This window comes from Cloeon dipterum, chromosome 2, assembly GCF_949628265.1.
Source record: "Cloeon dipterum chromosome 2, ieCloDipt1.1, whole genome shotgun sequence".
Taxonomy (NCBI): Eukaryota; Metazoa; Arthropoda; class Insecta; order Ephemeroptera; family Baetidae; genus Cloeon; species Cloeon dipterum.
The window spans coordinates 35,992,677-36,016,780 of record NC_088787.1 but is presented as its reverse complement, the minus strand read 5'-3'; the positions used below and the strand labels follow the sequence as shown (position 1 = coordinate 36,016,780).

General features: G+C 38.5%; 2 protein-coding genes and 2 long non-coding RNA genes across 4 annotated transcripts; 2 read left to right on the top strand and 2 right to left on the bottom strand.

The window, feature by feature from the left end:
- The first annotated feature begins 6,226 nt into the window (after window positions 1-6,226).
- On the top strand, window positions 6,227-9,858 carry LOC135935749 (C-type lectin domain family 4 member F-like). Its single transcript, XM_065478301.1, has 15 exons — window positions 6,227-6,396; window positions 7,543-7,666; window positions 7,726-7,786; window positions 7,840-7,959; window positions 8,012-8,125; window positions 8,184-8,303; window positions 8,354-8,467; window positions 8,518-8,679; window positions 8,732-8,770; window positions 8,823-8,927; window positions 8,988-9,026; window positions 9,077-9,113; window positions 9,165-9,223; window positions 9,285-9,396; window positions 9,462-9,858. The coding sequence occupies exons 2-15, from the start codon at window positions 7,578-7,580 to the stop codon at window positions 9,704-9,706; spliced, it is 1,416 nt and encodes a 471-aa protein (XP_065334373.1). The 5' UTR covers window positions 6,227-6,396; window positions 7,543-7,577; the 3' UTR covers window positions 9,707-9,858.
- Window positions 9,859-10,703: 845 nt separating this feature from the next.
- Window positions 10,704-12,516, bottom strand: LOC135935786 (slit homolog 2 protein-like). Its single transcript, XM_065478343.1, has 2 exons — window positions 12,387-12,516; window positions 10,704-11,566 (listed from the first exon to the last, which is right to left on the bottom strand). The coding sequence occupies exon 2, from the start codon at window positions 11,553-11,555 to the stop codon at window positions 10,737-10,739; it is 819 nt and encodes a 272-aa protein (XP_065334415.1). The 5' UTR covers window positions 11,556-11,566; window positions 12,387-12,516; the 3' UTR covers window positions 10,704-10,736.
- Window positions 12,517-17,263: 4,747 nt separating this feature from the next.
- LOC135936972 (uncharacterized) lies at window positions 17,264-18,206 on the top strand. The gene is made up of 2 exons (XR_010574416.1): window positions 17,264-17,905; window positions 17,971-18,206. It is a non-coding gene; the product is annotated as an uncharacterized LOC135936972 (long non-coding RNA).
- Window positions 18,207-21,188: 2,982 nt separating this feature from the next.
- Window positions 21,189-22,810, bottom strand: LOC135936971 (uncharacterized). The gene is made up of 2 exons (XR_010574415.1): window positions 22,181-22,810; window positions 21,189-22,115 (listed from the first exon to the last, which is right to left on the bottom strand). It is a non-coding gene; the product is annotated as an uncharacterized LOC135936971 (long non-coding RNA).
- Window positions 22,811-24,104: the final 1,294 nt, after the last annotated feature.

Below are 24,104 nucleotides of genomic sequence, written 5' to 3'. Positions count from 1 at the left end.
GAATAGCATAACGTAAAGGACCTAAATAAATTCAAGCACAGAAAATTAATTACGAGACTGATAATTTTGAATCAGAAAAGGATTGTAAATTTGAGGTTGGCTCTGAATTATTTGTCGATTTTGACTGACAATGAGCAGAATAAGAGTGGGAATAATGCTAAATATCACTCCCATACATGTTTAAAATATTTTTATATCCCTAAACAAGGGCAGAAATTATGTTAGCCTCAAAATGGGGAAACTAAAAAGGTCTCATCACTTACCAAATTTATCCAGCAATATTATCGTGCGCGAAATTGAGATCTAATCATCATGATCATCAGCAGCATCATCATCTTCATCATCATCTGTTGACTGGATCTCCGACGCGCGCGGTTGCAGTTTAATATTATTCGCGGCCTATCATCGCCGCAGTAACAATAATGGAGGCATGCTGCGATGTTAATGACCACCACAAACCTGAATGAATTTTTGATATGGTTAGTGTCCCTTTATTTATAAGTGACTAAATGAAATTAGAAATTTACTTACAGGCTCAAAAGGAACAAGTAAAAATAGTCCGTAAGTGAGTTGAACATTGTTATGAGCGGCTCTGCTTCTCTTCCACGCAGTAAACTCGCAAGTGCATAAATGTACTTTCTGGGATGTGGATAGATTCTTTTGTAGGAGAGTGGGAGAGTGATTCCAAACGCTCGAGGAATTCAAACGTTGACAAGGAAAATTATTAGAATACCTTTTCCATTTCATCTAAAGGAAACATTCTCGAAGAAATGGAACAGAATCGCATAATTCCAGCACAGAATATTTATCATCAATTTATAATGAGAATGAGTTTTAATCAAGAAAATTTGATATTTGTTCTGGATTATTTATCAATTTTGACTGAGCATTACCATAGTTAACCTCTAGAAATTAATAAAAGTGATCTTTCGAAGACGATGCTTTTTTAGAAGCGATTTTTCATGGAATTATTTTCAATTTTGATGAGGCTCTTGTTTCTATTCTTATTTTTGCGTCGATTTTCTCTACGCGGAGATGAAAAAAATTACTTCACATTTTTACATAATTATTTACAACTTTCTTACAATTCCCTCACATTTGAAGTTTGTATTTTGTAAAGCTATTCTTGTCAATTTTTATAAGGGTAATTGCTATAAAATACGATATGCGTTCGTTGGATTATACTATTTTTATTCATTTGGCTACATATAGACCTAGGCGAGTGTAAATTCAAGCAAAAATACAGCAAGAGCAGATTTTAAACGAGGTATTGGCGTGCGTAAGAAGAAGTAAATGTGTAAAATTGTTGTGTTTAGCGCGACAACATCTCAGAATCTCTGAGAGTGAGAGAGAGAAACTGGGTTTTCGTCGGAGTTTAAAAAGAGCGCCAACAAATCCTCTCTTGAAGTTTTTTAAAAGTCAATTTTCTATTGTGGTGGAAGGAGGCAGGTCTAATCAGCCAAAAGGCAGAGGAATTTCTGCCAACCAAGACGTTCTGAAATTTAGAAAACATTTATGACAAACATTTCTTGCTTTCTTGCTGAGAAAAAAATTCATAGAATTCCTTATAAAAATTTCCCATGCGGTTGACATATTTTAAATAATGCAATCAACAGAGTCCTAATTACTCCTGCCGTATAGAATACTAAAAATTTAATTTTGAAGTTAAAATTCATTTAGCCTCAGATTGAAGTAAAAAATCTTGAAAGAAATTTGAAAATTACAATCTTAACATCACTTAATTACAATCATTCGTATTCGTATCTCCGCCTGGATCTCTGGGGTCTACGTCAAGACGGTCAAGGTCAATTCCTGGTGGGAGTCGGGCATTGTTCATGCTCTCTCTCCAGCGTGTAATAAAGACGACCCAATTCAAGAGTTCGTATACCATTATAGCCCCGAGGACAATACTGAAACATATCAATGAGATTTTTTGTAATGGGTGTATCCTTTTTTTTAAATCGGTGATTAAAAAGTAAGGGAAATCCAACTTACATGCATGCCACGAACAAGTAGTAGTAGAACATAATTGTTCTTATAGGATATGCGATAGATTTCCTGACAATCAATCCTGTCTTTGTCGTGTGTGATAGTTTGCCATGCACCGCCAACACAATATAATTAACTCAGGCTGGTAATGCAGCGCCTTTTATAATGCTCAGTCAGAGGAAAGAGGAAAGAAGGAATTCAAACCTCACCTGGAGAATTCGGACTCGTGGGATTTTTCTTCGAGCTTCTTTCTGCTTCTCTTTTTTTTCATCCAAATAAAATGATACTATTCTTGCTATTTGGGGGAACAAGGCCAATTCAGGAAAATAATTGGAATTTTTTACCTATATTTTTGTATATAGTTATTTGAATTAATTTATAAATTAACAGACTCATTAGAAGACACTATAAGCAAAAAGTATTTCTGTAAAATATGCATGTCCAAAAACTTTTTCATCGGATTTGTAGCAATGGGGTTGAAAGGGGATGTGATTATTCACCCCCTAAACACTTAAAATGGTTAGGGAAGGCCAAGATGAGTCTAACGGTGGGTAGTTTTTGCAATTACGATGGTTAGAACCTGAGATTTTGAAGTGCAAAAATTACAAAATTGGAAAAAATTACTTAATTTTTTCGCGTTTTGGAGTTTTTCACACCTCTATATCTCGGGTTCTAAGCATCAGAATTGTAAAAATTACCTATCGTTGAACTCGTCCTAACCTTCTTTAAGTAGCTAAAGGGTGTAGGGTTGTTTGATCTCCACCCCTAAGTTGCCATACACCTTTAAAGATGCAACAGTGAGCGCGGCGCCCGGAACAGTGGTCGCTTTTTAGCAAAATTGTAGCAATGGGGTTGAAAGGGGATGAGGGTAACCACGCCCTATGAACTTTAAATGGTTGCGGAAGGTTGAGATGAGCCTAACGGTGGAAAGTTTTTGCAATTCTGTTGGTTAGAACCCGAGAATTTGGAGTTTGAAGTGTTGGCAAAACACAAAAATTTCTATTATTTCTTGACTTTTTCGAATTTTTCAAACTCAAAATCTCGGGTTCTAAGCAACAGAATTGTAAAAACTACCCACCGTTAGACTCGTCTCGACCTTCCCTGACCAGCTGAAGGGTTTAGGGGTGCTCACCCTCCACCCCTAAGTAGCTATACTTCAAATAAACCCGCGAAAAAACAAAAAAAAAACTGTACGCTGACATTTTCAACCTGTCTGATTGTGAACCCTGATCGCGGGGCGTACAACAAGACGTGTAATTTGTAGTAACTGAATTAATCGAGTGTCGTGGCCCACCGGGGTGTTGCCCGGTGCGCCCGATGGGCTCATCTATAAATTTCGTAAATTTTATCGTTGTCTTAAATTTAAAAAAAAATAGTAGAGGTCTGATTTACAGCTTTTTTAAAGATTCTTCCACTTTAAATTACATTAAAAAATTGTTTTTGGTCATTTTATCAAGGTAAGTTGCACTAAAAGAGTATCATTATCGGGTTGCTGGATTTTATTATTATATTATTAAAAATGGCAACCTCGAGCAAGGCGTGTATATTCAAGCACAAATACAGAAGGACAAGATTTTGTGCGAATAAATAAAGAAACGCTTAAAATCATCGCGTTGGCACTGAATTGTTCAAAAGCCTCTGTGGACGAAGGCCAATTCTCAGGAATCCTGAGAGAAACAGGGTTTTCGTCAAAGTATACGTTTAAGAAGATGAGCCATCATCCAATCAATCCTCTGGAAACTCACTAAAATAAAGGGCGTTTTCGACGTGAAGAGGAGCGCCTAAAAATTAAAAAGGCATAAGAATTTTAAGCCAATTAAAACGCTAAGGAAATATAAAGCATTGGAAATTTAGGAAAATGTACAAATGAAAAACATTTCTTGCTCAATTCTCATAATTCCTAAAAAAATTTCTCCTGCTGAATAGTTGGAATACCAACAGAATTCTTACAAGATTTTTGTACAACTACATTTTCAGATAAACCCAGACAATGAGTTCATCCTTACAAAAATCTCCAAAGAAATTTGAAAATTACACTCTAAACGTATTACTTACTATCTACAATTTTGTCTCCGGGACGATCAGGTCCTCGTTGGCGCTGGTCTTCCTTCCACACGGACCAGCAGGTCCAAAGTTCGACGAGTCCTTTGAAGATCATGACGATCGCTATGATGATTATGAAAAAAGTCCTGAAAGAAAATATTGAGTTTTTTTATAATGTATCATGTTTCCTTACTTTAAATTAAGTGACTAAATCCAAGGGAAATTTACTTACACGAATTCCACGAACGACATATTGTTCTTAGTTAGATTTTGTGGAAATCGATTTGTCTTCGCCGTGTGTGCGGTGGTTGAGTGGCTGCTTTTGTCAAGACAATGAACTCAGGATGGTGATGCAGCGCCTTTTACATGCTCAGGAATCAAGGAATTCAAATCTCGTCTGGAGATTCTGGAGAATTCGGACTCGTGGGGTTTTTCTTCGTTATCCTGCTCCTTTTCGTCCAAATAAAATAAGCGCGCGACAGGGAAACTATTTTATTTTTTATTCTTGCCATGCGGGGAATTAATTCATGAAAATAATATTTCTGAGACCTTTTATTTGCGTGATAATTCAAATCAATTTAAAGATTGGTGATTTTCAGCATAGACAAATTTTTAAACAGACTAAAATTTGCTCACTTCGCGACTTGTGTCAAAATGCAAATAAAAATAAAGATCATCAAATCAACATTATTGTTACTGAGAACAAAAAAAGTGCAAGAACATTTTATCGCAAAAAATAGTCAATATCTTTTACGATTCCCTCTCCACTTACAAGCCTTATTTTTAAGTTAGATTTTTGTCTTTTTTTAGGGTAAAGGTGTCTATAAAAGATTATTATGTTCGGGTTGCTGGATTTTATTTTATTACTTTATTATTAAATGGCAACCTCGACCAAGGTTCAAGCGCAAATACAGAAGATTTTTAGCGGCAATTTTCTCGGAAGACAGAGCTTTTTATTTTGATAGTCAATCCGAAATGAAAGGCGGCGTACATTTCCTCTTGTTATGCAATTTGACCAGCGCTTTTGTCGAGCCGGTTGCATACATTGCGAGAACAGCTCTGGCGACTTGCGAGGCAGAATTTTTGCTGTTAGAATTTCACGGAAGCATACAAAACAGTGAAAAATAACGGGACAAGTTGGAGGCTGGAATTGTGACTTTGGCGGCGAACTGGATTTTATTTCTAACATCTTGGAACTGTTGCTTTGGTGAAAAAATCTTATAATTAAAAGGTTTAGACTCAAAAACTGAACTGTTCTCTTAGGTTTTTAGTTCGACTTTGAAGCCTACATCGTTTCTCTCTGCATATTAATTTTTAAATATTTGCTTTGTGTCCAGAATAGATTTATTTAAAATACAAAGGTTATAAAGCTGCGCGCGTCACATTCTTGATAAATAATTTTACGCCCTTGTAAAATAACTTTTTTCGATTTCCTTTTTCTCCGGTCGGTGGCTGAGGCCTCTATTTTTTTTTCAAATGTGCTGCTGATTTGATTTCTTTTCAGGAAATATTTCAAGCATTAAACAAGAGATGGCGCCTCAATATCTGTTGCGCCTCAAAAATCAACAAGTCGCTCGAGATTCATTCAGCAGTCGCAGCGGCGTGATGTACGCAAAAAACGACAGCCGCCAAAAGACACAGGCCAGATGATGAGGCGCTAGAGCGAGAGATTCATAAAATAAAACGCAAACGCACAACGATAAATAATATACGTGACAAACGAAACAAAAATAAATCTGTCAAAATATTCAGCCAGAAGGATGCGCAACAAGAAATCGATGAAAATATTTATTTAAAAAAAAACTACAGAAAATTTCTGCCAAATCCTTTTTTCCTTTAACTAAAAAGGAGGAAACCCATCACAATTCCCAGGCTGCCGTTTAAAATTTGTGAGAAAATCAGCTCTAAATTTTACATGCGTATCAAGCATTAATTTTGTCTCCGCATAATTTATTTTACAATTTAGGGAAGATTTCCTCAACAAATTTAAAACTATCTGCGGCCTTTGTATTTTCCTCAAGTACTCTGCAGACTATTCAATTTTGTTTCCTCCTTCTCAAAAGATGCTTTTACTGATTGATAAAAAGGCCGCATTTCCTCATCCGTCCTTAAAATATCAATATCGGTTGGCGGAGAGATTCTCACATGTGGCCCTTGACCTTGTTGAGCTCACTTTATCGGCATCGGCGTGTATGTTACATCATCCAAATTTGATCCGGCGCAAATCGAGATGAGGAAAAAGCAAACACTGAGGACGATGCGCTGCACTGCTTTTTCCCTCTAATTGCTCATTGCGCCGCTCGTCTGCTATAAAAGAGACGCCGGAGTTGCTCTTGCATCGCATTTCATCTCCTCCATCCATTGGTGAGTATACATTCAGATTTCGTACGAATTTCAGAAAAAGTTTGGATTTTATCTCTTCGATTTTTTATTTTTATTTCCTGCAGGGTTCAGGTTGATTTCAAATACATATATATAAATTAAAAAAGGGGATTACGAATAGGGCTGTGAATTTCAAACGATTATTTTCGGGAAAATAGTTGACTATTTTAGACGGGTTTTCGGATAAATTTAATTACCATGCTGAAAATTCAATGGAAAATGACCATTTCTATTATTCCAAATGGGAAATTTTCAAAAACCGTAATTTTTGCAACTTCAAATCTCGGGTTCGAACCATCAGAATTGTAAAAACTACCCACTGTTGGACTCGTCTCAACCTGCCCTTACGAGCTGAAAGGTTAAGGGGTGCTTCAACTCCACCCCTAATTGTAAAATGCTATATTTTATAATTTTTTTCTGGGGGGGGGGGGGGTTGAAGTAAAGCAACTTAAGGGTGGAGTGTAGGCACCCCTAAACCTTTCAGCTGGTCAGGGCAGGCCAAGACGAGTCCAACGGTGGGTAATTTTTGCAATGCTGACAATTAAAACCCGAGATTTGGAGTTGCAAAAATTACAAAATTTGATAAATTCATAATTTTTTCGTATTTGTGCACCTCCAAATCTCGGGTTCTAAGCATCACAATTACAAAAACCACCCACTGTTCGACTCGTCTCAACCTCCTCTGAGCAGCTGAAGGGTTTAGGGGTGTTTGCTCTCCACCCCTAGTTGCCGTACAGTTTTAAAAATGCAACAAGAGCGTCGCCAGGAACGGGCGTCGCTTTTTATCAAAGTTGTAGCAGCGGGGATGAAAGGGGATGGGTGTATACAACTTTTTAACCCTTCAGATGGTCAGGGCAGGTTGAGACGAGTCCAACCGTGGATATTTTTTGCAATTCTGAAGGTTAGAACCCGACATTTGGAGTTGCAAAAATAGCAATATTTGAAAATTTCCTTTTTTTCCGGCACGTGGCAGAAAAAATTGTCTTTCGTCTAAAATTCACAGCCCTAATTATCAGAGATTTTTTTAATTATCTGATAACCTCCAACAGATTGCGCATATTATAGTAGAACAAAATCAATTAGCTCAATTAATATTTCTACAGCATAGCCATTTAATTTTATTTGCAGTGTACGTGCTCGATCAGCAAGAAGAATTTTCGACGATGCTGCTTTGGTTTTTCCTCGTCGCGTTCATCTCGCCACTCGCGGCGCAGATTTTGTTGAGCGACAGGGTCCAAAACAATACCGTCTTGTGGGTGCAAAATCTTTTTTTAAAAAAACCTTAAAAAAATATTTTTATTATTATTCCAGGATTCAGCAAATAACAAACAGACTGGACACAGAATTGAAAAAGTGCAGCGATTCGAAAACGGTTCCTTAAATTAATTAAATTTATTATTATAATTGAATTCATTAATGAATTAGGAGACCGATGCGCACTTGGGACAGTTGAAATGGAAGTTGGAGCAACTACAATCTAAGAATCAAGATTTTGAAGTCAAAGTGAAGCAAGAACACGCGTTTAAAATGGACATCCAAGCGTCGGTAACCTTATTAAATCAAAACTGATATTTATAAATTAAACCTCTGGCTGTAGGTTGACTATTTCAACGTTGATATTGAGAATCTGAACAATTCTTTGAATAACGTCATCAGAATATCCCGTCAGCTCGAAACTGCACTCGGAAACTCGAGCAGCAACCTGCGAAAGGTCGGTTTTTTTTATTTAATGTTTCGGAAAATTAAGGCTGTACGTATTTTTTTATTAGGAAATCAATGACGACTTGCAAAAGGTGGAGTTAAAGTTGCAACAGCTCGATGCACAAGATGGAGATTTTGGAAAACTGCACAAGAAAACGGATGAAAATGTGGCAGAACTCAAAACAGAGGTATTTTCACCAAAGTTTAAAGTGGAATAAAATAAAATTTCATATTTTAGATCGCCAGCTTAAAGACTGAGGTGGGAAATTTGAAATTTTCTTTAAATGACGCAACACAGGATTGCAAAAAATGCCAATCCGAACTCGCAGAGGCCATAGAAGAAACAAAAAAGGTATTTTTATATAATTTTTATTGATTTATTTAATTTATTAATAATTAAAGGGAATTAATGCGCAATTGGACGGCCTTAAATCAAAATTCGACGAGATTGAATCGAAAAATGACGGACTGAAGACGAAAATTGACCAGCTGGAGTCGAACAATCGTGAATTGAAACAAATCCGAACAAAGGAACAGGATGAGCTGAAAGAAATTAAAGATAAGGTTAATCATTTTTTATAAAAAGAGGACTAGATTCTAATTTTGAATTTTCCAGCTCGCGTTATTGACGAATCAAGTGGAAACACAGAAAAAGGTATGCTAAAAGGTTATTTTTTTGCACAAAAATTATATATTTTTTTTCACAGGACACGGATGGTCGTTTAAACGATGTGGTCTTGAAATTGGAGGCAAAACCGGAAGTTCAAACACCAGACAGGCCAAGAGAAAATCGAAATAAAGATGATGGAAATGTGAAAAATAAAATAAAATTTAATTATTCACTTTTTATTATATTTTTCTCTATTTTTCAGCTTGACGCACTGTTGGCTGAAATTAACGCAGTGAAACAGGTATTATATCTGTAAACAAATAAAAAATTTCCCCTGAATAATTTTTCCAGAACCTCCAAATTGAGAACTGCCGAAAAGCAAAAAGCAGTAAGTATAAAATTGACTAAACTATAAAAAATTAATTGATTTTATTTGCAGGCCTGACGTCCCTGACGAAATTAGCGAACGGGAAATCTTACCTTTTTTCCTCAACCAGGGCAAGTGTCTATATTTTATTTATTTATTTATTTCATTACATTAATTTTTTCTAATTCACAGCGGAGTTGGTACAAAGCGAAAGAATACTGCGAAAGCATTGGGCTGCATTTGGCCTCACCAAAGACGCAATCGGAATTGAAAATCGTGCGAAATAAGGCAGCAACAATTTCTCGTAAGCAAAACATTTCAACGTTTTAAATGCTCGCTTTATTTCTAAAATACCGCGGTGAATTTTAGAGACAAATTGGTGGCTGTCTGCATCGGACATTGGACGGGAAGCCGGCGATTTTCAATGGCACGACGGGACGATTCTTCCCTTGAACAGCCCCATGTGGGCCGAAGACCTGAAAGAACCTGACAGCTACAGGATAGGAAGCGACACTTGCGTTGACATCTTGTCCAGAGGAAATTTGGAATTGTTGGATTATGGCTGTGCAAACGAAAAGTATGCCATCTGTGAACTGCCTGCTGAGTGCATATAAATTTTAATCTAGGCTGGAGCAGTCAGGTGGATTTTTTAACTATAATTTTAATTTTACCTTTGTTCATTTTTATAAAGAAACAAAATTTTTAAAAATAAATATGTGACAAAAAATTGTTCTGGGTAGATAAATAAACACAATTTCATTGAAAATTTTCTATCGTTTCATTTTTGATGCACTCACAAGTTTTTTCATTCAAAATTTGATACAGTAAAAGCGATTTTATTGAATAACCTTAATTATTATTGTTTCTATTTTAATTTTGAGACGTTTCGAATTCAAAAAGTGAGATAATAACATGCTGTCGTGACACTCTTCAGCCTGATATGCCCATCAACACGCGCCAGCAAGAGCCAATTTTTACGCAAATCGGTTCTTCATCTTTGGTCGCAGCTGGCGGTCGCGCCGGCCTTGGGTCAGCTGGCGCGCATTTGATCTGAAGCCGAAGAGTATCGCGGCACATGCCTGCAGATTGTTTTAAATCATAATAAACCACTCAATTTTAATTAATATAAACCAGCAGGGGAAAAAGTGCTCCACAAAAGTCACCAGATCCAATTTCATATTACAATCCTTTAAATTTATTGATTTGTTCTAGCGATTTTTCCTTAAATTAAAATTCCAGGAGAAAATTCGTCTCACTCAGGATTTATTTTTTACTTATCCAAATAGTAAATTAAAGCCGGATCGGAAGCGATAATGTTGCATTATGGTTTATCTGGAGATCTCATCAGCTCCCAGCATTTTTATTAGAGCCGGCGGCTATATTTAGCAAGAAGTAAAAATGCAAAACAAACAGCGTCTTGTGACCTTGCCCTTTCCTCCGGCCATGACGAGCAACTCTCGCCTCTTGCTCTTCATTTTATTGATGCTGCAGATGTTGTTCTCGTTTATTAATATCTGTGTGTGCCACATAACATTGCTATTCAAACTATTAAAAGGAAATAACAATAAATTTTAAAGGGAAAAATAAACATAGATTTTGTGATAATTTTCTTTTAATACACATGACCTTTAAGATTATACAATTTTAAGGGCTGCACACAAATTCTTCACTCTTGATTTCACTCCAGGGCCTGCCTCTCAGCGTTTCCGGCTCGTGGCACCGCGTTTGCGTCAGATCGACACTTTTTCCAACAAACCACTCGCGAAGAGGAGTGAGTCTGCAGTCGCAATGCCAAGGGTTGTCGTCGAGCTGGAAGATCCTGAGGTTGGGCATCTCGGAAAGGATGGCTACATCCACGTGAGTCAGGTTGTTGCCACTCAAATTGAGAAAATACAGCTTCCGGTTTTGCTTGAAAGCCTCGGGGTTGATGCTGTGGATTCGATTGTTGCTCAGGTCAAGAATTTCCAGGAGCGAGTTGTTCCAGAAAAGCCGATCATCGACTTTTTCCATTCTATTGTCGTTCAGCCCTAAAGTCCGCAGCATTTTGTTGGTCTGAAACGTCCGGTTGTCCAGATTTTCCACAAGATTGTGGGACAGCAAGAGGTGCTCGAGCGCCTCCAGACCAGCAAACGCATCTGGCTCGATTTCTAAAACGTTGCTCATGCGTATCGACAGGTAAATCAGGTTTTTAAATTGCTGGAACGCGCTGTCCGGGACGCGGCCGAACTCGCTGTCCCTGATTCTGATCGCCTGGGTCTCAGGTCCGAGGGCAGGAACGGAAGACACGCCCTTGCAGGAGGCCAGGTTAAGCCCCAAGTGCTCCTCCGCGTTCTGGGTGCAGCGGCAACCCCGCGGACACCTTGATCTCCAATCAGCCCTGCTTGTCACACTGAGCAGCAGCAACAGCGCCACCGCTAGTTGGATTGTTGAACCTCTATATGGCAATGGAAGCATTTTCCTCATGTCAGGTGCTTCTGCAACAACAACAACAACAACAAAATTCTTAAATGTTAAATAAAAAACATTTTATTTGCTTGAAACTAAATTTTTTAACCGTGGGCCAGATTTACGCGGCACGCAGATATAGCGGGAAAGTTACAAACGTAAAATAAAAATTGGCTTGCAACCGGTCTAATAAATGTTTTTATTTTTATTTCTTCAGTATACCAGCTCATTTTAGCCCGGGAATTGGCAAATAGACCACTAGATGGCACATCAGGCCAACGGAAATGTAACCAAATACGCGGGAATGAAATTGTTAGGTTGGTACACCTCTTTTTTGACGTTTCTGATTGTCCGCTGAACTGTCTCCTGATTGGCCTTGGATTATTACGACAACATATTGAATTCTAACCGGCGGAAATAAACACAGATCGCAACCTGGACCCCAGTGAGAATTGCGAGTGCGCAGAAGGTTTTTATTTGGTTCGCGCATGCGCAGTAATGAGTTTAAGCCTCTCTGTGAGATGGAGAAGCGATCTGAACATTTTGCGCATGCGTAAGATGCGCACAAGTTTACTGCGCAGCCTCAAAATGGTTGTATATTGAAATAAATATAAAAAAAAATATTTATCTCTGATTACGCTTGCAAAAATTAGCAAACCGCTGCAAAAACATTTTCAAAAGGTAATGAAGGTGAAGGCATTCTACTCGTCTCTGTTCATAAAAAACCAATTCAGCCGATTAACCGAGGAAAATTCAATTAATACAATTTATTACAAAAAAACAATATTTTTTTTAAAAATTAGCTAATTAATTCGTTCCATACAAAAATAAAATACATATATTTTTTACCTTAAGTGAATCCTGCGATAAAGTATGTTTAAAATCAGCCAGTTAATGCGTTTGTTGTGCTATCTCATCTCACTGGGTCACGACCACTCGGAGCAATCGCCAGCAGATCACTGTGTCGAACAGGACAGGCAGCGAGCACGCAGATAAATAAAATAATTAATGACGTCAATACTGCGGTTCTGGGACGCTATCAGGACCAATCAGAGATTTCTTTCCTCGTTAGGCGGAAAACGATTGAATTTAAATGCAAATTGAAAAAAAAAATTGCGTCAGTCTGACTGAAAAAAACATTTTGATTTAGATTTTTCTAACCAAGTATTTGTTGAAAAACAGGTTTTCAATTTCAGAATAAAAACAAACAAATTGCTGTGGTGTTATCTTTTTACTTTCAACAAAAGGACTAATTTCAATTAGTCTATTATGTCCTTTTAGATAATTTTTTGGAGTCATGAGTCATAAACTTGCCTATGTTATGGCATAGCATTTATAACTATCAAATATTAGACGGTTTTCCCAGACAGTCTTTGTTTTTTAAATCATTTAGTAGGATGTAAACATTGCACACACGAGTGAAATCGAAATGACACAATTTTTGTGTTTATTTTCAGGTAGATATTCATAATGTTATGGACAAAGTGAAAAATGTACTTAAAAAGATTCACTTTTATGAGAAAGAAAAACCAGATTTTTTTATTTTTAGTAATATCGAGTTATAAATTAAGCTAATTTATTTTCAGAATTTAAACTAAAATACATTTATGAAATTTCACGCAATTTAAACATAACGAAAAATGTTTCCAAAATTTAATTGAAAATATCTTTACGCAATTAATTCTATTTTTAAACTTCACAGTTATACAATTTATTCTAAATTCAGTTTTTTACAGAAAATTTCCTTGAAATGCATACAATTTTTGTTTTGTTTTTGCTAGTTTTTGCCGAGGACAGGGATAAAAAGAGCTCTTTTTATCCCTGTCCTCGGACCGGGAAGGGCGCGCACTGTACTAGCACGAATGCTGAATAACACCGCTAACGGATATTATGGGTGCCCAGGTCGCACAGGGACCCAGCCCACTCAAGGGCCACTTGCCTCCGCACCGAGGACTGCATTGAAACGCTAGACATTCGTCCAGTGATGCCAAATCACGCATGCTGGAAAGGTGCAATCCAGCAAGTAGCGAGTTCGCCTAGAGTTATGCAGCCGGCATTCAGACGGTCACCCATCCACCTACTGACTGCACTTGCTTAACTTCTGTAATCTAATGAGAACCAGAGTGTCCAACATGCTACATGCATATTGAATCCACAAGGATTCCACCTAGATCCACTGGAGTTGGTAACTGGGGTATCCTATCGGAGGTGTCTGCATCGTCGTTCCGCTCCACAATCTATTTGTTGCTCATGGCCGTGAAAGGAAACCGTATTGCATCTTCTTGAATCCCACCCGAGATAGTTTTGATGGGTTGTTCCTCATCACAATTTTTATCGGGGGAGGGACGTTTTGCGCAGCATCTCCACCACAGAAGGCTCAAAATCAGCACAAGACTGCTAAGACCAATAATTACTTGCAGCCACCAGCATTCAAGCCAGGAGACCTTCTGCTGCCTGGAGGTTAAATCCTGAGTGTTTGTCTTCTCCAAAGAGTAATATTCTAAAAAGCCAAGTGGACCGAATAGAGCGTCCATCTCGATGTCATCAAGGTGTTGGAAATGCACCTCCATCATCTCCACACTCGGCAGCCGCTCATCGGGCACGAAGACGCGGGCGTTGCGCAACAGGTCGGCATCGGAAGGTTGCTCTGTCCACGAGGGATCGGTACCAAACAGTTCGACGTTACTGACGTTGCAGCCCTTTGGCAGGCGGAGGATTCCAGAGCCGGATATGTAATTTGGGACGCGGTCGGACAGTCCCACCGTCTTGCAGTAGGTTTCCAGCGGCAACTTTCCGGCCACCGAGAAGACATACCCTAAGGATGGCGTTGGTCTGAAGATGCGTGGCCGGAACGACCGCAAAACCTCCACCGAACACAGATTATCTGCAGCCGCCACGTCGCCCCGTAGCAGACGCACCAGGCAGCTCGGTGCCGCGGACTCCAGACGGGTCACCTCTTGTGGTTTGCACACCTGACGAAAGACAGAGGCTGATCAAATATAGAAATTCAGTGGATGAGATCATCCCGGCAAGAAATTGGATATCTGCCTATGTCATAGGATGTTCAAATAAAGTATATATCATGCGGATATCCTGGGATGTTTTCTGATCGAGGGTAAACCAACAGAAATTTGGTTTCCTCGCAGCAAGAAATTAGATATCCTTCAGGATATCCAAGAGATATACTTTTGGACAGCCTATGTCAAGAGGTGGTTATCCTAGGATATCCAATTTCTAGCCGGGCTGGAATCGGGGTCACCAATTTTTTAATGTAAATGCTTGTCTAGGTGAGGCAACAAGAGGATTAATCACAGAAAACACCTAGTTTTTAACCCTGAAGCACCAATAGGATGAATATGGCAGCAAAAAATGGATTTCGTGATTCGGGGTTACCAACTGTGTATGCTTGCCAATTGTATGTTAGTCAACGAGAGAAAAAAACAGATTTTGTGAACCTGAGTCACCAGAGGTGAGAAACACAGTCTTCTCTCATAAAAAATTAACCAAAAAACAGGACCTTTTAGGTTATGACAGACCATTACACCTATTAGTATTCCTTTACATATTCCCACCTTGATGGGGGAGCTGTAGCAGGCATTGAACTCAAATTGAGTGAGGTGGAAGTACTTAGTTCTTGAGTTGTCGACGGCGATCAGTTCGGCCTCTGGCTTAACCTGGTATGAAAGACCCTTGCGAATTGTGCCGGGTAAAGGGAAGGGTTGGAAGACAGTAAAAAGGCTGTCGGTATGAAGAACAGGGAAGGTGAGCAGCAGGACCAACGTGCTCGGCTTGCGGGTGTCCGCGAAGACACTTACATCGGCCAATTTGTAGATGGCGTCGGCGTCCACACTGCTGTCCGAATGCACCTGTCGCAGGATCTCGAGAGCCGTTTCCCTCGGCAGGAAGAACGGGTCCAGTTTGCCGACTCTGGCGAACTGGAATGCCTGCTTCAGGCTCGACACTTGGATCTCGAGCAGCTCCAGGGCTGATTGAAGGTTTTTCACGCCCATCACGGCCGTGGAGGTCGTCGCCAGGTTCCAGCTGAGGGAATCCAGCGCGTCCACCAATTTATCTGTGTTTTTGTCCATCTTTTCAACGTCTTCTGACAGGTCGTCCAGCATCTCCGTCTGTAATTTTTTGGTTCATCAGTAAAATCGTTCGTGCCGCTGCAAAAAGTCCGCCGCCAACTTTTTTAACCAGTGGAAATTACCGGTAATTATCAGTCATAACCGATTTTTTTCTACGGGACACACTTTCAGCTAGACTACTTACTTGTTGTACTTATGCTAAAAATTTTAATTTCCTGGTAAATACCTGTGAATCCGGGTTTTTAGCGCGGAAAAGGAGTCATCTGATCGGTTTGAAGTTAGCTCCTGTGGATGTGCCCCGCTGCATATTATTAAATGGATGGTCACTACGGTCACGTGACTCAGCTGGAATTTTAACGGACTTTTTTCCGCAGCATAAACGAAACGTCGTTTTGATATTTTGCGTACATGAGCAAGTATTAGGTAATTTCTTCAATATTTACGTATGAAAAAATGGGAATTTGGAAACCACCCCAGGAAATTCACCAGTGTTCCAACAGATAGCGCCACCGTATACTTTCGATTTACGACATTTCCGCTGCGATTTCAGTCTCAATCCTGCCAATGTGCAATCTTCACTTATTATGCATTCTTTTGACGTGCTGAAAACCAAAATCGGTTACGCCAATCGCCGTAGAATCGTGAAAAACTTTTTTTAAATACAAAATCTCTTCCAACGTTTCTACGGCGAATGACTGGACTGATTTTTGTTTTCAGCACGTCAAAAGAAAGCATATTAAGTGAAGAATTCACACCAGCAGGATTGAGTCTAAAATCACTGCGGAAGTGACTTAAAATTAAATTTATTACGAAAGTATACGGTGGCGCCATCTATTGGAGGCTTCGAACACTAAGGGCTAACCCAACTGGTGAATTGCGGGAACGCATTTTAATCTAAAAAAAACATTTTCAATTACCTGGAGCTTCATTTTGCTGATGTCGGACTCCATCAGATCCTGGGTGAAATTGAATAAGGAAATTTCTTGTTTCAGGAGGAGGCGGAGGCTTTGCGTGTTGCCCTTGATGGTTTTCATTTTTGTGTCCAGGTCTGTCATGTCATCCTGCGTGGACGTTCCAAAAAGCCATTTGAAGCCATTTCCGATCGGATTAATAGAGCGGCGGTTGCGTTCCGAAGTTTGGAAGACCGTGTCGTAAATCTCGTGCAGCATCGTGTTCAGGTGTCGGACACCCGTCTGCAGCGACTGTTTCTGGTACAGCATCCAGTTAGACAATGTGCCATTCGTCTTCGTCTCGCCTGCCTCTTGGAAAGCCCTAAAGAACTTGTCCAAGTGAGTCTAAAAGATAAAATTGGGACCAATTTTTGTTGATTAATATCCTGGTTATATTATACCTGGTAATTGTATACGGCCTCATCGAACATGGTCAGCTTGATGGGGATTTCCACCTTCCACGTCTCAGGGGTTGCCATGATTTCGCCCTTCTCCACGAAGAAGATTCCCTTGTCGAACTTGATGTCATTGCATATTACGACGCAAGACAAGCTTAGAAGCAACAAACGACGCATTTCTCTGGAAAAAATACTGAATGCTTTTTGTTAAAGGATTGGAAATATTATTTTAGCTAGGTCTGAGCCGCCCAATTTTTGTCGGCTGCTGACTAAACCAGCTTACAATTACCCCATGTGCCAAAACCAAGCGAATACACGTCGATTCTCCTCTACGCGCGCTACAATTCCACCGTTTTCGAACTTACTTTAAAGCCCTTAATTCGCGGAAAATCCAGTCAAATTTTGCTTCCAGCTGTCTAAGCTGATGTATTTTATCAGTTTTCGCGGTTTTCATCCGGTATAAACTCTAAAAAACCAGTGTCGAACTTTCGACGGTATTACCTGTGGAATTCTGTCGAAAATTCCACATCCACTTTAATCATCACCAAACAGTCAGAAAAACGCCTAGTTTCGTGATTAAAAGCGTAGGTTGAGTTGGATCGAACCTTTATTTCATTAAATCTTGATTATTTTTGCGTATTTTTAATCAACCGTAACCGGTTAATTGCATTGTAATTCAAGCGGTGGCAGAAAGCGCGGTTTTTTTCGGTATCGCAGCTGCAGCTGGTTGAGAGCCGCGCCCACTCTGGCAAAACATACAAATAGCCGGCTCGCGCAACGCGCAATATACATTTTTCCGTGCTCCGTCCACCTGCTACAGGGTCTCAGGTAAACTCAGGCTACCCTGAGCCTGAGCAGCATGAGAAGCGGGAGTTCTGCGTGTCTGTTGTGCGCCAGAACGCGTATGTGAGCGATTGAAGCTGTCCATTCACGTAAGTTGCTTTACTCGCGAAGTGTAAACATTGAGGTCAAAACGAATTTTTTCCATTTTTTACAGCTTCTTCCCGATGTTTATGACGGAGATGTGACAGGTGGACACCGTCATACAGATATTTTGGTTTGAACGGGCGTGAGGTTCAGCGCAGTTCAGCGGCAGAAGAATTATTTATGCGGAAGAAATCGGCCTCCGATGTACCCTCCGAACTTGATTATGTATTAATATAAATTGCACCGAATTAACTATGCTAATTTTTTCTGTATTTTAAATTACAAATTGGTGTTTCAAATTTTTAATTTATTTTGTCATTTTACAGGGTTGGGAAGCATTAGTTTTATTTTGAGACCTGGGACATTTTTAGAGTTGTCGGCCAGGATAATGTTGGGTTCGGAATCATAGCTAATTTTTTCTGGTGAGTTAATTATGGAGTTTTCATCTGATTTATCACATTTGTCATATTTTTTACCAGTCATATCATGTATTTTTCGTAATTCTGTTGGCATTTCTGCTACGCAATATTGTTTACCTTATCTTAGTTAATTTCTTCTAGCAGTTTTTAACTGACGCGACCTTTTTAATCTTCAGTCGTATTGTTCGCATTATATTTCTGATGGCATTCATGCACTGAAATTTTGTTTACCGGCTGATGTATCAAAATAAGTAGCAGTTTAATTGTTAAATTCACCATTTAAGTTATTCAAACCAATAACATTTCACGTTCAATGAATCCAAAATATTTTAAGATATAATAGATAGTGGTATTCCTAGTTTCGAAGCTCAGGAATGGGGCCTTCTCTATTTTTTTCGTTACCTCAAAAATCCCCGAAAAACGAAATTCTGTTAATTAAAGTTGGACTGTAACTCTTGACTGCGCAGAGATATCACCTTGGAATTTTCACTGCCCAGTCTAGTTTTCAATCTATAACAACTTTTCTATTTGAAAAAACTTCGCAGGTCAAAGGTCAAGATCACCTTTCGCGACCTTTTCTCGAAAATTCAAAATTAAGGCTTGATAACCGTCTTTGATTTTTTCGGGGTGTGATGCTGAAATTAGTCCGTGAAATCCTGCAAAAGTACACCAAGTTTCATAGTTGCAATGCCGACAGTTTTGCTGCAATTCGAATTTGAAAATTAAAAACCGGCTCGTGGCCGCTCGACCACGCATGACCTTAAGCCAGCGGGTTCCCCTCTCATTCGTAGAGTATATATTTTTCGTGTGTCATCTGCTTAGACACATCAGGAGAGGCTAGGGTTGACCTATGAAGGTTGAAATCGACCTTCAGGGTATGCACCTGACGTGACTTTGACATAAAAATGTCAAAATCAAACAATTTCTTCAATTTTGGAGTCTTTTAATAGGTTTCTGCCACAAAAATATAAAGCCAAAACTGCTGAATGACAACTCTGAAACAGTACCTTAAAATAATAGTGGTAGCCTTTAATCGTGACGAGCTTTTAAAAATGGTTAAATTTTGAAATCTTAAATTTAAGAAAATAATTAATCTACTGTTATGTACATACGAAGTTCAAATTGAGCAGATTAAGTGTTGATCATTAACGATCTTACTATCTTAATCTTATTAATCTTAATCTTACAATAAAAAATTACAAAAAAAATGTATTACGAGAAATGACAAAAAATTACGTTTTAAAAAATGTTTTTTTTAAAGTGGTTTATAACTTATTGAATTTAATGACATTTTTTCATTGTAAGAAGGAGGTTGTTTATTTTAAACACTTCATATTTACTTCACATGTGAGTAAAAACAGGAGGATGCCATTTCTTAAGTTATAGATTATTTAATCTTTTTTAATCTCGCGTCACGATTAATGGCTACCACTATTAATTCAAGGCATGGTTTCAAGATTGTCATTCAGCAGTTTTGGCTTTATATTTGAGATAAATAGGGCGGCAAAAACCTATTAAAAGACTCCAAAATTGAAGAAATTGTTTGATTTTGACATTTTTTATGTCAAAGTCACGTCAGGTGCATACCCTGAAGGTCGATTTCAACCTTCATAGGTCAACCCTAGCCTCTCCTGATGTGTCTAAGCAGATGACACACGAAAAATATATACTCTACGAATGAGAGGGGAGCCCGCTGGCTTAAGGTCATGCGTGGTCGAGCGGCCACGAGCCGGTTTTTAATTTTCAAATTCGAATTGCAGCAAAACTGTCGGCATTGCAACTATGAAACTTGGTGTACTTTTGCAGGATTTCACGGACTAATTTCAGCATCACGTACCCCGAAAAAATCAAAGACGGTTATCAAGCCTTAATTTTGAATTTTCGAGAAAAGGTCGCGAAAGGTGATCTTGACCTTTGACCTGCGAAGTTTTTTCAAATAGAAAAGTTGTTATAGATTGAAAACTAGACTGGGCAGTGAAAATTCCAAGGTGATATCTCTGCGGAGTCAAGAGTTACAGTCCAACTTTAATTAACAGAATTTCGTTTTTCGGGGATTTTTGAAGTAACGAAAAAATAGGGCACTTGACCGAAACTTGGAATTCCTCCATCTATGAACAAGCAAGTTAAATAGAACTGTCACCTTAAAATTTCGACTCCTCAATAATCGCGTCCAATCATCCTCCAAATTTGGGGAGAACTGCTTACCAATATTTTCTTCTCTTCTCGTGTCTTAATGCATATATCAGTAGAAGATTTTCTGTCCATTGTCATTTGGGTAATTGTGGTTCCTAATGTTCACCATGTCTTTTTGTTATTTTCGCCAAATGATTTAATATACAATAGAAAACAAATTTATACAATTAAATGACTAAATTGTAAAGCGGTGATTTTCATTTATTGTTAATAGATTTTAGGAAAATGAACTTAACAAAATTATATGTTCACATTTGAAATGGTTAGATTTCGAGATCTCAGCAGCGAAATTTTGGTGCGGTGGCTGGCGCCTGACTTAGCTCCCCTTTTTTGCCCGTCAGCGGCAAAAAAGGCGAGCTAAGACGGCGGCTGGACATTTTTACTGGTGGCTGGTGCGGCTTTAAAAACTTGAAGTGAAATTTTATCGTGCTTAAAAACCAAAGTGACGGAAGCCAATTCTTTCTCCGGCAATCTATTTTCTAGCAATTTTACTGGCGGCTGGCGCAGCGTAACCGAATTCACGACGGCTGTCGGCTGCCCAATTGACCCAAAATTTGCCAGCTGGTGCGCCGCAGCGCGGCTGGCTGAGACCTCTAGTTCCAAACCAAATTAATTATTGCTGTGATGACTATTTTGTTTGAATTCTTCAAGTGAATAAATCAAATGAAACTAAATCTTAGCGCACACGTATTTAATTTTTTATAGTTGCCGTTTTATGCATGTCAATATTTGTGTAAATAATAATTTTTACCATCTTGTGTCTTATCTCTGCTTAATTTTCACCAAGTTCAGTCCATCTGTAATTTTCGCCAAAGTGAATTATTCGACCTGTAAAATTAAATTAAAGAAAACAAATTGATACAATTAAATGGCCTAATTTTAAATCAGTATTTAATTTATTCTTCAAAAATTAATTCAAATTTAAGGACAAGTAACTCAGAAAAAAATTCTACGTTCATATTTCGACACATTTATTGGTTCTAATTCAAATTAATCGGTTTTAAACTAGATCCAAAAATTCGTTATATTATTATTTTGAATAAATCAGAAATAAATAAAGCAGAAATGCGAAAAAACATCCCAGCAAGAAATTTGATATCCGGGACATGAATCCGCCCAATGACATCGGGCTGTACAGATGTAAATCCTCCAGATATTCCGCATACATTTTGAATATCCTTCGGATATCCATTTTCTTGCTGGGATGATACGACTGAAGGTACAAAATACGATGAATCAGATGAAAACTCCATAATTAAAACGCCAGAAAAAAATTAACTGTGATTCCGAACACGACGTCATCCTCGCCGACAACTCTAAAAAATATCCCAGGTCTCAAAATAAAACTGATGCTTCCCAACCCTGTAAAATTTCAAAATAAATAAAAAATTTGAAACACCAGTATAATTTTAAATATGTACAGAAAAATGAGCATAATTAATTCGGTGAAATTTAAATACATAGTAAAGTTCGGAGGGTATATCCGAGGCCGATTTCCTCCGCAGAAATAATTCTTCTGTCGCTGAATCTCGCGCCCGTTCAAACCAAAATATCTGTCTGACGTTGTGCCTGTCACATACGCGTCATGAACATCAGGAAGGATCTGTAAAAAATGGCAAAAATTCGTTTTGACCTCAATGTTTACATTTCGCGAGTAAAGCAACTTACGTGAATGGACAGCTTCAATCACACACAAACGCGTTCTGGCGCACAACAGACACGCAGAACTCCCGCTTCCCACGCTGCTCAGGCTCAGGGTAGCCTGAGTTTACCTGAGAACCCTTCGTCAGGCGCTTTATTTGAGCATTGCGCGAGCCGGCAATGATGTATAATATATTTTGCTAATGTGGGCGCGGCTCGCCCTCACACCAGCTGCTAAGTGCGATACCGGTTACCGGTGCTGCCACCGTCACTGCCTTAGATTACCGATTTAATAAGCCGAAGTTTTTCGGCCGCCGAACCAATTAGGCATGCTAATTAAAGGCTAAAACACATATTTTACTTATACTGGACCCTCTCTTTGCAATATCTTTCGATTTACACCGAATTCTCTGCCTGTCGAAAACGGTGGAATATTCGATATGTTTACGCGTAGAGTCGAATATCGGAGAATTTTCGACTCTACTTTTTCGCGCTCTACATTGGCAAAAAGGTCAATTAGAGTAAGTACTATGGAATTATTTATTAACTAGACAATTTGCAACAGTTTACAAGCGGATCAGTGGCGTTAGGAGCCAACTCGAATTTTGTCGAAATGTAGAGTGGAATACCAACTGTCGAAAACGGTGGAATGGCACATGGGGTAGCCGCCTAAATCTGGTGGCTGCGGTGGCTGGCCTAATAAAGGCGGCTGCTGGCTCAAGACGCGAGTATATCACAAAAATAACTTTTCTAAATTGAAACCTTTTCCCGAAATTATTTTCAAGATGGTAATATTATTTGTATTGTTGTTAGGATAATTAGGTTTCACGGATTAAAATTATATAGTTTTCAAGATATTCCACAACAAAATTAAAAAAACATAACATTTTCGATTTTTTTGGGTAATTTGCACCTCCAAATCTCGGGTTTTAACCATCAGAATATCAAAAACTACGCACCGTTGGACTCGTATCAACCTCCACTAACCAGCAAAAGTGTTTAGGGGATGCTTAATCCCATCCCCTTTCAACCCTATTGCTACAATTTTGATAGCAAAATTTCATCATGCTGACTCTGCAGGCTTAAAAATATTTTATCCAAAAAACTCTCCTACATTAAAACCTCGTCCCAAAACACAATTTTTCTAAAATTAAATGCCAATTAATATAAAAATCAAGAGAGAATGGTAATGTTTTACTTTTTCGAGGAAGTATAGAATCATAGGGGTGGAGGAAAAGCACCCCTAAACCATTCAGCAGGTCAGGGAAGGTTGAGACGAGTTCAACGGTGGATAGTTTTTGCAATTCTAATGTTTACAACCCGAGATTTCGAGTTGCAATAATTAATAATTTGAAAAATTCCGATTTTAAAAGAATGAAAAATTCTTAAAAATAAAAATCTATCATAATGAAATATTCTGCTACGCAATCGGTACATGGAAATCTTCACAGCGGCATTTGTGCGATGGTAGTTTTTAAAATAGTACCCGGCTGGCTGACCAAAAATGACAGCTGGTTAAAAATTTTAGTAAAAAGGGCGGTGCGGCTCGCTCAGACCTCTAAGTTGGCATATTCCCAACCCTTTTATAATTTAAAAATAATATAATAATTTATATACTCACTGTCAAAGCCGATTATGAAAATTGCAGCTGAAGAAGCAACTCCAGAGGAAGTCTTACTCGGTTGCACTTGAAATGAAAACTGGTTATGTCGTCAGGTGTTCTATCCTTCTTTATATTCCCCGTCCGCCAATGCGTTCAATATTTTCAATGTTAATTGCGTATATGTTTTTGAATTTCATAATATGCTTGATCAAGGTAACAGCAGTTTTTGACGAATTATACTGTTTACACAGTGATAGTTTGTAAGCGCGTTTCAATTATAATATTTGTCGATAATTTAATACTACAACGTACTACAGCTAATATTTTGGTAGTGGCGTGTTAACTATT